The 13,917-nt window shown below is 58.9% G+C and overlaps 2 protein-coding genes across 2 annotated transcripts; one reads left to right on the forward strand and one right to left on the reverse strand.

The window, feature by feature from the left end:
* Positions 1 to 145: 145 nt before the first annotated feature.
* LOC136663882 (histone-lysine N-methyltransferase EHMT1-like) lies at positions 146 to 6,397 on the reverse strand. The gene is made up of 11 exons (XM_066640846.1): positions 6,385 to 6,397; positions 5,844 to 6,280; positions 5,205 to 5,359; positions 3,985 to 4,134; positions 3,723 to 3,870; positions 3,312 to 3,389; positions 3,090 to 3,208; positions 1,520 to 1,606; positions 1,340 to 1,418; positions 931 to 1,097; positions 146 to 377 (listed from the first exon to the last, which is right to left on the reverse strand). Exons 1-11 carry the CDS (start codon positions 6,395 to 6,397, stop codon positions 146 to 148), a joined length of 1,665 nt encoding a protein of 554 aa, XP_066496943.1.
* A 743-nt stretch (positions 6,398 to 7,140) lies between these two features.
* PDIA2 (protein disulfide isomerase family A member 2) lies at positions 7,141 to 13,663 on the forward strand. The gene is made up of 11 exons (XM_066640847.1): positions 7,141 to 7,342; positions 8,036 to 8,242; positions 8,918 to 9,051; positions 9,932 to 10,069; positions 10,471 to 10,587; positions 10,956 to 11,081; positions 11,330 to 11,524; positions 12,148 to 12,268; positions 12,984 to 13,165; positions 13,280 to 13,372; positions 13,592 to 13,663. The coding sequence occupies exons 1-11, from the start codon at positions 7,141 to 7,143 to the stop codon at positions 13,661 to 13,663; spliced, it is 1,587 nt and encodes a 528-aa protein (XP_066496944.1).
* The last annotated feature ends 254 nt before the right edge of the window (positions 13,664 to 13,917 follow it).

Consider the following 13,917-nt stretch of genomic DNA (forward strand, 5'->3'; position numbering starts at 1 on the left):
GGGGCTCCTTGGCGGCGCCCATCCCCAGAAGGCCTCCCTCGAGCCGGACGCCAGGCAGGCCAGAGACACACGTGGCTCCTCGGAGCTCCTTTATTGGGGTGCATTGGGCCCGGTGAAGATGAGCTTGGGGATGTGCAAACACGTGTCAGGGAGTCCCGGTCTCCTCCGGGCTGTCCTCCGTCGGCGGCTGATCACAGGGCGGCGAGGATTGCCGGGAAGCCAGCCTCCTTCGGGGGCTGAGGCCGAGCGTGCATCCTCGGAGGGGGCAGGGGTCTCCGGCAGCCCCCGAAGCGCGCGAGCGGAATCTGCAGTGGGGCGACTGGCACTTGCAGGCGTCGGGGCCCCGCCACTCCCAGTACGGGTCTCCATAGTCGAACCTGGGGTGGGAAGCAAACGCCCCCAAGGGAAGGGGTGTCTTGCAGTCAGTGGCGTAGCTATGGGGGAGGCAAAGCACTCCGTTTTGCAGGGAGCCTCACCAGTATGCAAGAGGCATCTCCCCCCCCCCTTCAGAGCCTCCGTTTTGCTCCCACTGCCTGGAATGGCTCCTGGGGGGGTCCCACTTGCATGCCATGGTGAGACTCCCTGCAAAACTTAGTGCTTTGCCCCTCCCTCTAGCTATGCCACTGCTTGCAATGGACTGGCCAGGGAAGAAGTAAAAGGGGGGGAGGGTTCCCAGACCTTCTCTCTGAGCAGCAGAGATTTGGCAGCTGTCAATCAACTAGTGGTGGTTTGGAGAAGTGCTCCAGAGTCAGACCCCTTTTTGGCACCTCAGCCTGCCTCTACAAACCTCACCCTCTGCAGTGGATGTTTTCAGAACCATCCCTGGACTTGCTTTGAGAACCTCCCACTGGCCCCTTTCCTCTAAACTCACTGTCCATTCCCCCGCCATGCATGATGCTCCAGGCCCCTGAACGATCCTCCCCCACCTACCCCAGCTCTTCGCCAGCCTGGATGCCCCGGTTGGTGAAGAAGGCGATGCCAGGGACCTCGTGACCCACAGCCACCCGCACAGGCACCAGGTTGGGGTCGCAGGAGTGGTTCAGGAAGCGACCCACACCGCTGTAGTTCATCCCATCCAGGTAATACTCCTGCTCTTCCTGCAGAAGATGCCATGGTCAAATCGCACACTGGCCTGCTTGCCCCATGTCCTGCCCCAAACCGTCCCCTTCCCTATGCCTCTCAAGGCACCCACTGAAGAGGGCTTGGTTTCAGACACAGGCAGAGGTGTTAGTGGTATGCATGTGGGGCAATGCCTTTGAAGAGGCACCGCCTCCAGCCCTCTCTGGGCAGACAGATACCCTTTGCACACCCACAACACATGCAAAGTCGAAGGCTTCACCTGTGTTTCCACCCTGTACATGTATGTGTGCTGTTCTCGCCTCTCAGACTCTGTGGGAGAGATCAGCTCTCCAAAGTACCTGGCAGAGAGGAGAGAGTGGTAAAGAGGAGGCCTGGCTGGACTCAGCCCACTCCCCAGCAGGTGGAGGAATCTTCCCTGGGGGCAGAAGGGCCTGCTCACTGACAAATGAAGGTTCCTCGGGGCAAATCCTGCACGGTGCGCACCCCCCAGCCCTTGTCTGGCGTCCTGTAGAGCTGGAGCTGAGTCCTGCAGGAGAGCAATCGGAGCTGGTTCCTGGGGTGGGACGGAGGGACACCCACAGAGACCGGCCAGTGCCCTTCCCCTGATGTCCACAGGTGCCACAAAGGGCCTGGGGGAGGAAGATGTGCAACAGAGCCAGAGGCCCTGCTCTGCAGTACTCAGCAGGAAGGGGAGGAGCCTCTTCCCCTCTTCCCACCAGGGTGACAGAGCAGGTGACAGGTCAGCCCCACAAGAAGTAGGGTGTGAGAACTGTGGCTGAAGAAGGTCCCAGCTCCAATGTCACCCTGGCCATAAACAGGCAAGGCGGCTGGCGGCTGGCCCCTCCCCATCTCCAAAATGGTCCCATGGCAATCTGGCCCTTGTGAGCATGGCCACATGTGAACACAAAGCGCTGAACCCTAGAAAACAGCTCTGAGCTAGGAGACTGGCAGACAAGAAGAGATGCAAGCAGGTGCGCTGCCCACTGGGCTGCTGGGAGCGAGAGCCTGAAAACTCTCCAGAGTGGTGCCCTGTATGTTTGGCACGCTGAATGGGAGCCTAGGAACACCCACAAGGGACGCAGGTAGGCTGGCTAGCCGGGAACTGCTGCACGCAGGGAGGGAAAGACTCTTAGAAGGCTGCACCCCTGATGTGACAGGCAGACTCCAAGGGAGGGTTTGAACCACAACACAGGCAGTCACAGGCAGGAAGTACCTGGCTGGACAAACCAGCTGCCATACCCAGACTGCAGAAATGAAGCTGCCCCCTGCTGTTCAGCAGAACCAGGTTGTACAGCAGCAATGTGCAGTGGGCGAGGCAGAGCCTCACCAGAGCCCACAAGTGACAAAACAAAGCCCAAAGACCCAACAATTAAAAATATATCTTTGCCTTTCTAAGCTGCTCCTTTTCAGGACAACCAGTGAGATGGAATAAACAGCACACACAACCATTACATCGCACAGCGAAGCAGCCAGCAACCAGTTCATGGTCATTATGGCTGGCTTCCGAAGAAAAACACCAGCAGGATCAGCAAGCTTTGGAGGCAGCCGGAAGAGTTGCCTCTAGCAGGTTAAGCTGCAATCATGGGTGGCTTCCCATTAAAAGAAACAGCAGGATGCCTGCATCAGCAAGCTTTGGGGAGGCAGCAGGAAGAGTTGCCTCCGTTCTGTTAAAAAAAAGCAGGAAGCCTGCACAAAGGACTGGCTTTTTCTGAAGCACAAGGGGAGGCAATTTTCCATTTGCCTCAAGGGGCATATGCTGAGCTCTCCCTAGCTCCAAATGGGGGAAAAAGAGGTGGGTTTTTTTTTTATTTCCAGGGAGGGAGGGGGGAGAAAGAGAGTGTGTATGAGAGACGGGGGAGTGAGGGAGCAGAGTGAGTGTGTTTTGCGTCCATGGGCCTGGACCTCATCACATGTCACTATTGTGGACGGGGGGGGGGTGCGAGTGGAAGACTTTCCAGCTCAGCCCCTCCTGGCTGGCAGAGGACACTGGTGATGGGGACTTGGCTCACCTGATACCCCGCTGCACCACACGGTTGGGGCAGAAGCTGGAGCATGAGCAGAGCATGTGGCATTCGTAGATGTGGCCCGTCTCAGCAACGCTGCTAGAGGTGGGCACAAGTTGGCCATCCTAGACCGCAGCAAGAGAAGGCAGGGCCTCAGTGGCTTCAACAGCCACCTGCTGAAGAAGGGAAAGAGCAAACCACCACCAACACCACCCCTGTGGCTCTCACCAGGGTGTACCACTTGCGTTGGCTGCGCAGGACACAAGGGCACTTAGCCACAGAGCAGGACCCGGTGCACTGACAGCACTGAAAGAAAAGCCAGCGGCAGGCTTGGGAGCTTGTCCGTGGGCCCAGAGCCCTTGGTTTTGGAATGCATGGCCCACAGGCCCGTGGGAGAGACAGGCTCCCCATTTCCCAGCACCCTTGGTAGAGAAGGAGGGCGCCACTTTGGCTCTATCTGAGTTACACAGCAGTCTGACTGACAAATCACGGCAGAAAGAACTAGAGCTTCAGTCTCTCCACTGCTGAGAAAACAAGTTGGCACAGGAGTGTTCCTGGGGACACAGAGATTGGGCCACCAGGGTCCCTCTCCTCCTAGGCAGCCCCCAGTAGGCAGGAGGGCTGGAAACTGCCTCTGACCTGCTTCCGGATCCAGTCAGTGGTCGTGAGAGCCACAGAATCTGAAAGAATGTCCTGCGTGACGTAGAGAAAGTCGCTGGGACACGGCTCGCTGTCCACCCCGTTCAGGCAGGGGATGGGGACCTGCTCAAAGCCCCGGGAGATGTCTCTGACATGGAGAGGGGAGAGGAATCACTGGGAGGAGGTGCCCAACCAGCCACATGCTCCTGTGTGGACCTGCCAGCCTAGGCCGCTGCCTTCCAGCTACTGGCAGGGTGCTCACCTGCTGAGGGTCTGCTCCACCGGACTCGGTGGGAGGAAGATGAAGGCCTTCCTGACTCTCCAGGATGAGGAGCTGTGCCAGGCGCATTGCAGGGGGGTCTGGCCTGCTCGGTTCACCAGTGAGACGTTGGCACCATGGGCGAGCAAAAGACTGTGGGATACAGCGGGGCGTCAGGCCTGTATACTCAAGAGCGGCCCATGGTACAAGAAGCCCAGCAGAGCACACTTGGGTGCCCCCCCCCGGCTTCTCCTCTGGGACAAATTGAGCAAAGAAGCAGTGGCAGCAGCGTCAGCTCACCTCTTCACCACAAAGGCCCATCTGTGCCCGTGTGGCACGGTCCAGCCTGGGCAAAGCAGGACTCAAGAACACGAATAGGCCAATTCTATGGCCTCAAGAACAGGCCAATTCTATGTTTGGGATCATTAGAAAAGGTATTAAGAACAAAACAGCTAATATTATAATGGCGTTGTACAAATCAATAGTAAGGCCACACCTGGAGTATTGTGTCCAATTCTGGTTGCCGCATCTCAAAAAATACATAGTGGAAATGGAAAAGGTGCAGAAGAGAGCGACTAAGATGATTATGGGGCTGGGGCACCTTCCTTATGAGGAAAGGATATGGCGTTTGGGCCTCTTCAGCCTAGAAAAGAGATGCCTGAGGGGGGACATGATTGAGACAAAATTATGCAGGGGATGGACGGAGTGGATAAGGAGATGCTCTTTACACTCTCACATAACACCAGAACCAGGGGACATCCACTAAACTTGAGTGTTGGGAGAGTTAGAAAAGACAAAAGAAAATATTACTTTACACAGTGTGTGGTTGGTCTGTGGAACTCCTTGCCACAGGATGTGGTGATGGCATCTGGCCTGGATGCCTTTAAAAGGGGATTGGACAAGTTTCTGGAGGAAAAATCCATCACGGGTTATAAGCCATGATGTGTATGCGCAACCTCCTGATTTTAGAAATGGGCTCTGTCAGAAGGCCAGATGCAAGGGAGGGCACCAGAATGAGGTCTCTTGTTATCTGGTGTGCTCCCTGGGGCATTTGGTGGGCCACTGTGAGATACAGGAAGCTGGACTAGATAGGCCTATGGCCTGATCCAGTGGGGCTGTTCTTATGTACGTGTCGTCCTGATGCTTGCAGTGCTGCCCCGTGGCAGGGTGGGCACTGGAGCACTGGATGCCAGTGGCCCCTGCCCTCAAACCACGCCACTCACACTAGGCACTGGTAGCGCTTCTCCCGGGCGGCCAGGTGCAGGGGAGAGTCTCCCCGGTCGTTCTGCATGTCCGCCTCCGCACCGGCCTCCAGCAGCCTCCTGGTGATGGGGGCAGAGCCCACGCTGGCTGCCCAGTGCAGGCACGTGTTCCCTTCCTGGGCACAGAAAGAGAGTGGGGCGGGGGGGGGGAATCTGGCTGGCAGATGTTCTGCCCCTCTCTGCCCCACCTGTCCTCCCTCACTGGCAAGCTCACTCGCTCTGGCCACCCCTCTAGAGCCCGGCCTGCCAGGCCTCCTGCCTGACTCAGGGGTGGATCCAAGGGGGGCCATGGGTGCGTGCCCCCCCCCAAACTGTTGTACCTGCAAGGAAGGGGATGGAGAGCAGCCCCAAGCAGGGCCGGGAGCCCAGATCTACCCACCTGGAGGAGGCAACTCCAGAGGGCGGTGGGAACGGGAGCCAGGCCTACCTGGCAGTGCTCAGCCCCGCACCCCCCAAAACAGATCCACCCCTGGCCTGTCTGGCTGGCCAGCAAGGGGAGCCTGGCGGGGACCGTCCGCCAGCAGAGGGCTGCGTCCTGCCCAGCCTCCCCACACAGAAGCCCCTGCGGGGAAGGGGCGCCCTCGGGGCAGAGACCCTCACGTGATCGCGGGCGGCCACGTCCGCGCCGTGGGTCAGCAGCAGCTCCACCAGGTCCACGTGCCGGTACTCGGTGGCCCAGAAGAGCGGGGTCCTGCCTCCGGCGTCCTGGGGGGGGGGCGAGGAGCATGAGCCGCCCGCCCCCTCGGGGAAGAGCGCGGGAGGCTGCTGCGGGTGGGGCTGGGGCTGCCCTACCTGCCTGTTGACCGCCCTCTGGGTCAGCTGCGGGAGGAGTCCGTGGGCCGCGTCGTAGTGGCCCTTCCTGGCCAGCACGTGCAGGGGCTGCTTCTGCCTCGGCCCCCAGGCCCGCTCCGAGAGGCTCCGGACCCCCAGAGCCCCCTCCCGGCGGCCAGGGAAAGGCGGGACCCGGGGGGACCGCCTCGGCCCCCTTCCCTGCTCCTTGGGCCGGGGTCCCTCGGGCCCTTCTGCAGCTCTGCTCCCTGGGGGGGAGGGGAGCCCAACATGAGATGGGGGGCTCTGGGGGGAGCCCTTCAGTCTCCAGCCGTCGGGGCTGCCCCAGCCCCCTCCCCCCAGCCCGCCTCACCGCTCAGCCCCATGGCCAGGGCGGCTGTTGGGGGGGAGGGGGGAGATTCCAGTGTTGCCCAGAGTTCGGCCCGAAGGGCGTTCCGAGGTTCCAGCCGGATCCTCGGGCGCTTCGACGGGCGCTGCGCCTTCCTGCTGCCCGCCTCCCTTGCAGCTCCTCCCGCTGGCTTCGCTCCCTGCGCTTTGGCAGACCCCTCCCCAGCCCCACCAGGGGCAGATCCAGTGGGGGGAGGGCATTAGCACTACCTTAACTCCAGAGCCCAGGTCAACCAGGGCGGTAGACCTGGGCTCCCACACGGGTTTAAAGCCCAGATCTACCTGGCAGGTAGATCTATGCTCCCAGTTAATAGCCTCTGTGGCATTTGCTAGGTGGGTAGACTTGGAGCCCAAATCTACCTGGCAGACCCCCCTCCAGTCCCGCCAGGGGTGGATCCAGTGTTTGGGGGGGGCCATGAGCACTACCTTACCAGAGCCCAGGTCAACCAGGGTGGTAGACCTGGGCTCCCACCCAGATTCCCTGCTAGCCTGGGTTACAGAGTCCAGGACCCCCAGCTAGGAAACTCAGCAGCCCGTCAAGGCAGCCGCCTGCCTACCTGCCACTCTTATCTGGAATGGAACAGCCAGGAGCCAGGGGCCAGGTGGTACGGCTGGGCAGGCATTCCAAGGGTGCCCAGGCCTGATCCCTCCCCTCCCCTCCCTGGCATCTCCTCTCTCCTGCTGGCGTGGCTGGCTCAGGGACATTCTGCTCCTGGCCAGCATGGCAGTACTCCAGCTGCTGCTCCTGTGGCTCTTGGTGGGGATTGGCGGGACAGCGCAGGGGGCCGAGAGCCTGGAGGAAGAGGCATCAGGCCAGGCTGTTGGGGAAGAAGAACTCCTGGAAGATGACGGGGTCTTGGTCCTGAAGCAGCAGAGCTTTGCCCAAGCCCTGCTGAAGCACCGGCTACTCCTGGTGGCCTTCTGTGAGTAGCACTCCTCCGGTTGCAAGGACTTGGGGTGCCACCGGGGGCCTGCCCTGGAGTAGGCACTCCTCCACGCAGGAGCAGAAGGGTGTGCTGCTCTGGCAATCTCATGCGCCGCTGGAGGGAGGGCAGTGCCACCAGTCCCTCTCGCCACGTCAGGTTTTGCCCCCTTGCTCAGCCCTGTGGCCTGCAAGGGCCCCTCAGCCGGCTTCATTCCCCTTCAGGCACCTGTCTTCAAGGTCACTTTGCCTTCTCCTGCTGGCGAGCTGGTGGCACACCCTTCTCAGAGCAAGGCACAGCCAGGACTGCTTTAGCCTGGGCCCGACTTGCCCCCTGCAGTCTGCATCTTTAAATGAGGAAGGCTTCTTCAGCAAGGCTTGCTCTCAGCTGGCACCCTTGGTAGAGGCCGAGGCAGGAGCTGGCTGTACATGAGATCAGGCACCACTGGAGCCTGGGTGCCTTGTGGCTTGACCCAGGGGTGTCCTCTGCTCACGGTCTGCATATACAGTACTGCCAAGCCTCTGCTTTTTGTATGTTCTGAGTCTCCAGCCAGCCAGCTAGTTTCACCAGGTGACCCTGAGAAACACACCCTGCTCTTGCGCCCTGACTGCACCCTGTCAGCACTCTTGCAAAGCTCAGTTGACCGCTCCCCTTTGGGTGTCTTTTAGCCTTTCTCGCCCTTCTCTCTCCCAGGTGATCCCTTGTCTGGACACTGCCAGGCTCTGGTTCCTGAGTTTGCCAAGGCAGCTGCCATACTGAGGAACGACAGCTCCGGGCTGAGGCTGGCCAAGGTGGATACCGTGCAGGAGGAGGCCTTGAGCCAGGAGTTTGGTGTGACCAGCTACCCCATCCTCCTGCTGTTCAGAGATGGGAACCGCACACATCCCACTGAGTTCACAGGTAAGTGTTCTTGCACCTGAATGAGCACTGTGTGGGGGCACCTGCCCTCTGGAAACTGTGAGGGGAGTGTACCTTCCAGCTGCCCATGTAGGTGTGGTAGGAAAACTGAAGAGGACATGGCCTTTCCTTCCGTGCCTCGTGTCTGAGCTGAGACACGCCAGAAGACGCCCCACTGTGAAGGAGGTGGCCGGGAAGTACAGGGTGTGTAAGCTGCTGCCTCTGGCTGCACCACACACATGTATGCTCTGCTCTGGAGCCTTCATATAAATATATGACAGCAACTATTACCCTGCACATGTCTGATCTTGGAAGCTAAGGAGGGTCAGGCCTGGTTAGTACTTGGATGGGAGACCGCCTGGGAATACTGGGTGCTGTAGGCTTATTTTTGCTTTCTCAAACTTAACCTTCATTGTCCTTTTTATTAGCCTGCAAGATTCTGATACTTGGGCTAAGGTTTGTTTATTATTGAACCTTTTTAAAAATATCTTTTATGGTTCTGACCCATGTGAAGTATTAAAATCCCTTGCCTTATTCTTTACGTTATGTAGGTTGAAATGTTTTGTGCTTTTATACGTACATATTGGAATATGTGCTCTTATCTATTGTAATGACCTATGGTTATATAATAATAAATTTCATTCATTCATTTTTTCCCCCTCTTTGCTCATGCGCCAGGCCTGCGAGAAGCTGAGGACATCGTGAAGTGGCTGAGACGAAAGGCTGGGCCCAGCACGGTGCTGCTGGAGGATGAGGCCGGAGCAGCTGCTTTCCTGGAGGACCATGCAGTGGCTGTGGTCGGGTTCTTCCATGTAGGTACCTGCCCCCCACAGGCTGCCCTTCTTTACTCAGCGTGTGGTCGGTCTGTGGAACTCCTTGCTACGGGATGTGGTGACGGCGACTGGCCTGGACGCCTTTAAAAGGGGATTGGACAAGTTTCTGGAGGAAAAATCCATTACGGGGTACAAGCCATGATGTGCATGTGCAACCTCCTGATTTTAGAAATGGGCTATGTCAGAATGGCAGATACAAGGGAGGGCACCAGGATGAGGTCTCTTGTTATCTGGTGTGCTCCCCGGGGCATTTGGGGGGCCGCTGTGAGATACAGGAAGCTGGACTAGATGGGCCTGTGGCCTGATCCAGTGGAGATGTTCTTATGTTCTTAAACTACAATTCCCAGGAAGCCTTGCAGGTCTTCTTGTTATCAGGTGTGCTCCCTGGGGCATTTGGTGGGCCGCTGTGAGATCCAGGAAGCTGGACTAGATGGGCCTATGGCCTGATCCAGTGGGGCTGTTCTTATGTTATGTTCTTATGCCCTGAGAAGAAAGAGCAGCACAAGCTGTGCCCAGGGCAGGGCAGGGCAGCTCGGCTCGCACTGCCCCTTCTGCAGCTCACTGTTGTGGCAAGGCCTCCCCCTTGCTCTGCGTGTGCGAGGTCTTGGGTTCAGGCCCCAGCAGCCTCTCCAGCCATAGCAGAGAAGCATTCCTGCCTGGAGCCCTGGAGAACCACTGCTGCCGGTCGGCGCTGACAGTTCTGAGGTTGACGGACCGAGGTTGACCGTGAGGCTGGGGCGCTGCCTGTGCTTTGCGGCTTCTCTGCATCTGCCCACCCCCCCCCCCCCAGAGAGGCATGTGCTGTGAGCAGCCCGTGGCTGGCATGGTTGCCGTGTAGTCTCCTCTCCATCCCACGCAGGACCTGCAGGATGAGGCAGTGAGGCTATTCTCTGACGTGGCCAGTGAGGCATCTGACGCGGCCTTCGCTCTCACAGACTCTGCCAGGCTCTTCCAGGCATACAACATCTCTGGTGACACAGTCTCTCTCTTCCGGAAGGTGAGGCTGGTGCACTGGGGGGCACTACGAGACACTGGCCGGGCAGAAGCCTGGCAGGACAGACGCCTCACTGTGTGTCAACACACAGGCGCCACCCTCGTGAGGCCTTCTTTCTGACTTTGGGGTTGCTGCTGTGGCACTTGCCTGGCCTGTGGGCCAGGCTTGTTCTCCTTGTGCCCTAGTGACCTGCCAAGCGTGGCTCCCTGGGCAGCTTGTGCAACGTGAGCCCTGAAGCGGCACAGGGCTAGTTCAGTGGCTCCACGGTGTCACTCAAGCTGGGTGGCAGCGACCCATCTCTTCTTGAGTAGCTGGTGCCTACAGCCCACCTCCCAGGGTGTCCGGTGGGCTCTTGCAGCCTTGGCTGAGCATCTCTGCTCCTTCTTATCCCCCCTGCTCTGCAGCAAGAGGATCCCCGGGCCGACTTCCTGGTAGACGAGGACCTGGGCCTGGATGCGACAGAGTTGGCTCAGTTCATCACAGTGCAGAGCCTGGCACCAGTGATGGAGTTCACACGCAAGGTGAGAGCTCCTCCTCCACAACGAATACCGGCCTCCCCTCTGAATATCCTTGGGACCAGATTGGGAAAGGCCTCTTCCTCCTCCTTCCTGCAACCCAGGGGCAGCCGATGGTGAGCAAGAGGAAGGGGTGATAGTTGGAAGGAATCTGGTGCTCACAGAACAGGCAGGGACCCGCGTCCAGCACTCTTGACCCCTGAGTTGGTGGAGTTAGATCCTCCACCACGGAGGCATTGGCACTGGGGCTGCGTGCAGATGTCCCCGGGCCCCACTGCTCTTCCATTCCAGGGATGATGTGACCTGCACGGCCCAGCACCTCCTTTCCTCTTGCCCAACATCTGGGAAGGCCCTTCCTGTGACTCTTCCCTTAGAACTCCTCTAGGATATTTGGGGCCAAGATCCCACACCACCTGCTGCTCTTCATCAACAAGACGGAGGCCTCGCAGTTGGAGCTCCTGGGCCCCTTTCAGGATGCAGCAGCTCCTTTCCGGGGTCAGGTGAGCGCCCCCCCCCAGTTCCCCAATGCCTGGCTACATCCCCAGTCCTGGCAGGACCTTCAGGGAAGGACGCGAGCGGGGAGGGCAGTTGAAAATCCCCCCACCACTCATTTCCACTCCCTTCTGAGTTACTCCTCTAACTGGCCACGGGGCAGAGCGTCTGCCCTCAGTTGTGCTGCTCTTTGGGGCAAGCTGCAGGGCAGCAGCCGTAGCTAAGCAGGCCCTTGGCGACGGCCGTGCCCTGGCAGGTGCTGTTTGTGCTGGCGGACGTCAACGGAGAAGGGGCCCCGGTGCTGCTCTACTTTGGCCTCAAGAGCAGCGACGCCCCCGCTATCCGCTTTGTCACCATCGAGACCAACACGAAATATCGGCTGGCACCCAACAACCTTACCGCAGCGGTCATCAGCACCTTCTGCCAGGATGCGCTCGGCGGCAGAATCCAGGTGGGCTGTTGCCGGCAGCGGCTGGGAAAGCAGACTCTGGGAGGCTGTGCCAGGATTCTGGGCCCAGCCTTAGTAGCAGCACTGCCGTGCAAGGAAGCTGCTCCCACTAGCAGGAGCTCTCGCACCAAGACCCCTTTATAGAATGACAGTCTGTCGGGACCCACCAGAAGTGAGCTAAGCTGCAATCTGCCCCCAAGGACCCATGACATCGTGTGCTGTTATTGCGAGTAGCTTAGAATTCAAACATTCCAGCTCGCCTTGTATTTCAGCCCTGTGTTTTCAATGGCAGCTGAGCTCGGTGCGGTACGACCCAGCTGAAATTGGCTCACGACCCACCTGAAATTGGCTCACGACCCACCTGAAATTGGCTCACGACCCACCTAGCGGGTCCCGACCCACAGTTTGAGAAACACTGCGCTAAAAGGCTCCCAGAGATGGCTGCGGCATATCTGGGAAATCCCCGAGAGCCCCTCAGGCCTATTGAGTGAGGAGGACCCCTGGCAGCCAGCAGACAGGCCTCTGCCGGTGTGGCAACACTTGCCTTGGCAGATCTGCTTCACAGCCTGGGGGAGGCGGCCCGCCACGACAACCAGCACCTACAGCGGTGCCTTTGTGTTTTCTAGCCCCATCTGAGCACCCAGGAAATCCCAGAGGACTGGGACAAGCACCCAGTTAAAATCCTGGTGGGCAAGAACTTCGAGCAGGTGGCGTTTGACCCAACGAAGAACGTGTTTGTGAAATTCTGTAAGTGTGCATCGTGGGGCAGGCCAGTCCCGTCTGCACCACCAGTCTGCCCCGGCAAGGGCCACTGGCTTTGGTCCCCAAAGTCTGGGGGGTTGTCGGAGCAAGACCACCACTCAAGATAAGAGGCTTTGTTTGCAGCTGTTGTGCTCAGAAAGGAGCAACTTCCTGGCTCGGCTCTTGCCTTGCCCCTCCAGAATTCTCATGGCTCGCTCACTCACAAGCTGCACTCTCATTCAGACCCCCCCCCGGCATGTCTCAATGGGTGCATTAGTACCCCCGGTGGTGCCAGTGGGCCTTGGAGACCAATTGTCTGGGCCCTTTGCTGGTTGACAGCTGGCACCTGTTCTCTCTGTCCCCAGCATCCAGTCTCCTAGCAGCCACACTGTGCCCCCCTCCCTCTGGCCCATCGCTGTCCAGAACAGCTCTTGCACTGCACGGCTGATGGCACTCTCTTCCGGCCACCTCTTGGGTAGAGTCTTTTTGCCACCCCTGAGTAATTCGGCCCAGACTCCAGACCAAGTAGGAATATATTAAATAACTTTGGCTGCAATTCAAGATACCGAGAGAGCCTTGCTTTCTGCACGGGGGGGCGGAGGGGGAGGTGACACCACTGGCCATCTGTTCCTTGGAAGAACAGAGTGGAAGAGGTGCCACCCCTGCCCCAGTGCTGACAGGCTGAGCACACAAATTCGTCCCCCTTTCTGTACCGCTGCAGATGCCCCTTGGTGCCCCCACAGCAAGGCCATGGCTGGCGTTTGGGAGGAGCTGGGCAACAAGTACAAAGACCACCCTGACATCATCATTGCCGAGATGGATGCCACAATGAACGAGGTGGCAGAGCTGCCCATCCAGGCGTACCCATCCCTGTACTACTTCCCTGCAGGCCAAGGCAGAGAGGTATGTGGGCCAGGTTCAGGGCAGGAAGGACAACTCCCAAGGAGTAGTTGGGGGGGGCCTACAGTCCAGGGAGCCTACTGTGGGCAAGGCCAACACCAGCTTCTCCTCCCTCAGATGAGAGAATACAGAAGCACCAGAGACCTGGACACTTTCTCCTCCTTCTTGGAGAATGGGGGTGTGTTGCCACCTTCAGAGGAGAGTGTAGAGGTAAGCCCCTCACCCCCTTCGACACACTGCCCTGGTTCCATGTCGCTTAGGTCTGGGGCAGGTGACTCCGAGGGGAGGGTGGTGGGGTCCAGTCTGGTACGGCCGACTCTTCTGCTCCAAACAGACTGGAGGCCAGAGAAAAGCCTTTCCCCACCAGGAGCTTCTGAAGACAGGCCTTCATCCTGATTTCCCTGCTCACATTCAGTTCTGGTTTTCCAGGCAGCCGAGACCATCACGCAGGAGACCGGCACAAGCGCCCCAGAGATGCCAGACTCTAGGGACGAGCTGTAGCCTCAGCTGTGAAGCAGCCCTTGGGGAGGGGGGGGGTGGCACAAAACACCATCACTCAGTGGTCCCCAATTCATCTGAGAAACCACAGCCGCTGACCCCCCAAATCTCAAACGCACGTAACATGCAACAATATATGTTCCCCCCAGAAATGAAAAGCTGGGCTACTTGCTTGACCCACCTTCTCCTCCAATCCCTCATGGGTTACCGTCTCCTTCTGCGTCAGTCACCCCCTCCCCCGTGAGAAAAGACCCGTG

This window comes from Tiliqua scincoides, chromosome 13 (assembly GCF_035046505.1).
Source record: "Tiliqua scincoides isolate rTilSci1 chromosome 13, rTilSci1.hap2, whole genome shotgun sequence".
Classification (NCBI taxonomy): domain Eukaryota; kingdom Metazoa; phylum Chordata; class Lepidosauria; order Squamata; family Scincidae; genus Tiliqua; species Tiliqua scincoides.

What these genes read in the sequence shown, in the direction of transcription:
- LOC136663882 (XM_066640846.1), bottom strand. An exon ending in AAGCGCTACCAGTGCCTAGT is followed by an intron (nt 4,135 to 5,204) that starts GTGAGTGGCGTG and finishes TGTATCCCACAG; the next exon opens with TCTTTTGCTCGCCCATGGTG. An exon ending in AACGCAAGTGGTACACCCTG is followed by an intron (nt 3,209 to 3,311) that starts GTGAGAGCCACA and finishes GCTGCGGTCTAG; the next exon opens with GATGGCCAACTTGTGCCCAC.
- PDIA2 (XM_066640847.1), top strand. Translation starts at nt 7,141, where the DNA reads ATGGCAGTACTCCAGCTGCTGCTCCTGTGGCTCTTGGTGGGGATTGGC. An exon ending in TGATGGAGTTCACACGCAAG is followed by an intron (nt 10,588 to 10,955) that starts GTGAGAGCTCCT and finishes CTCTTCCCTTAG; the next exon opens with AACTCCTCTAGGATATTTGG. An exon ending in CTTCAGAGGAGAGTGTAGAG is followed by an intron (nt 13,373 to 13,591) that starts GTAAGCCCCTCA and finishes CTGGTTTTCCAG; the next exon opens with GCAGCCGAGACCATCACGCA.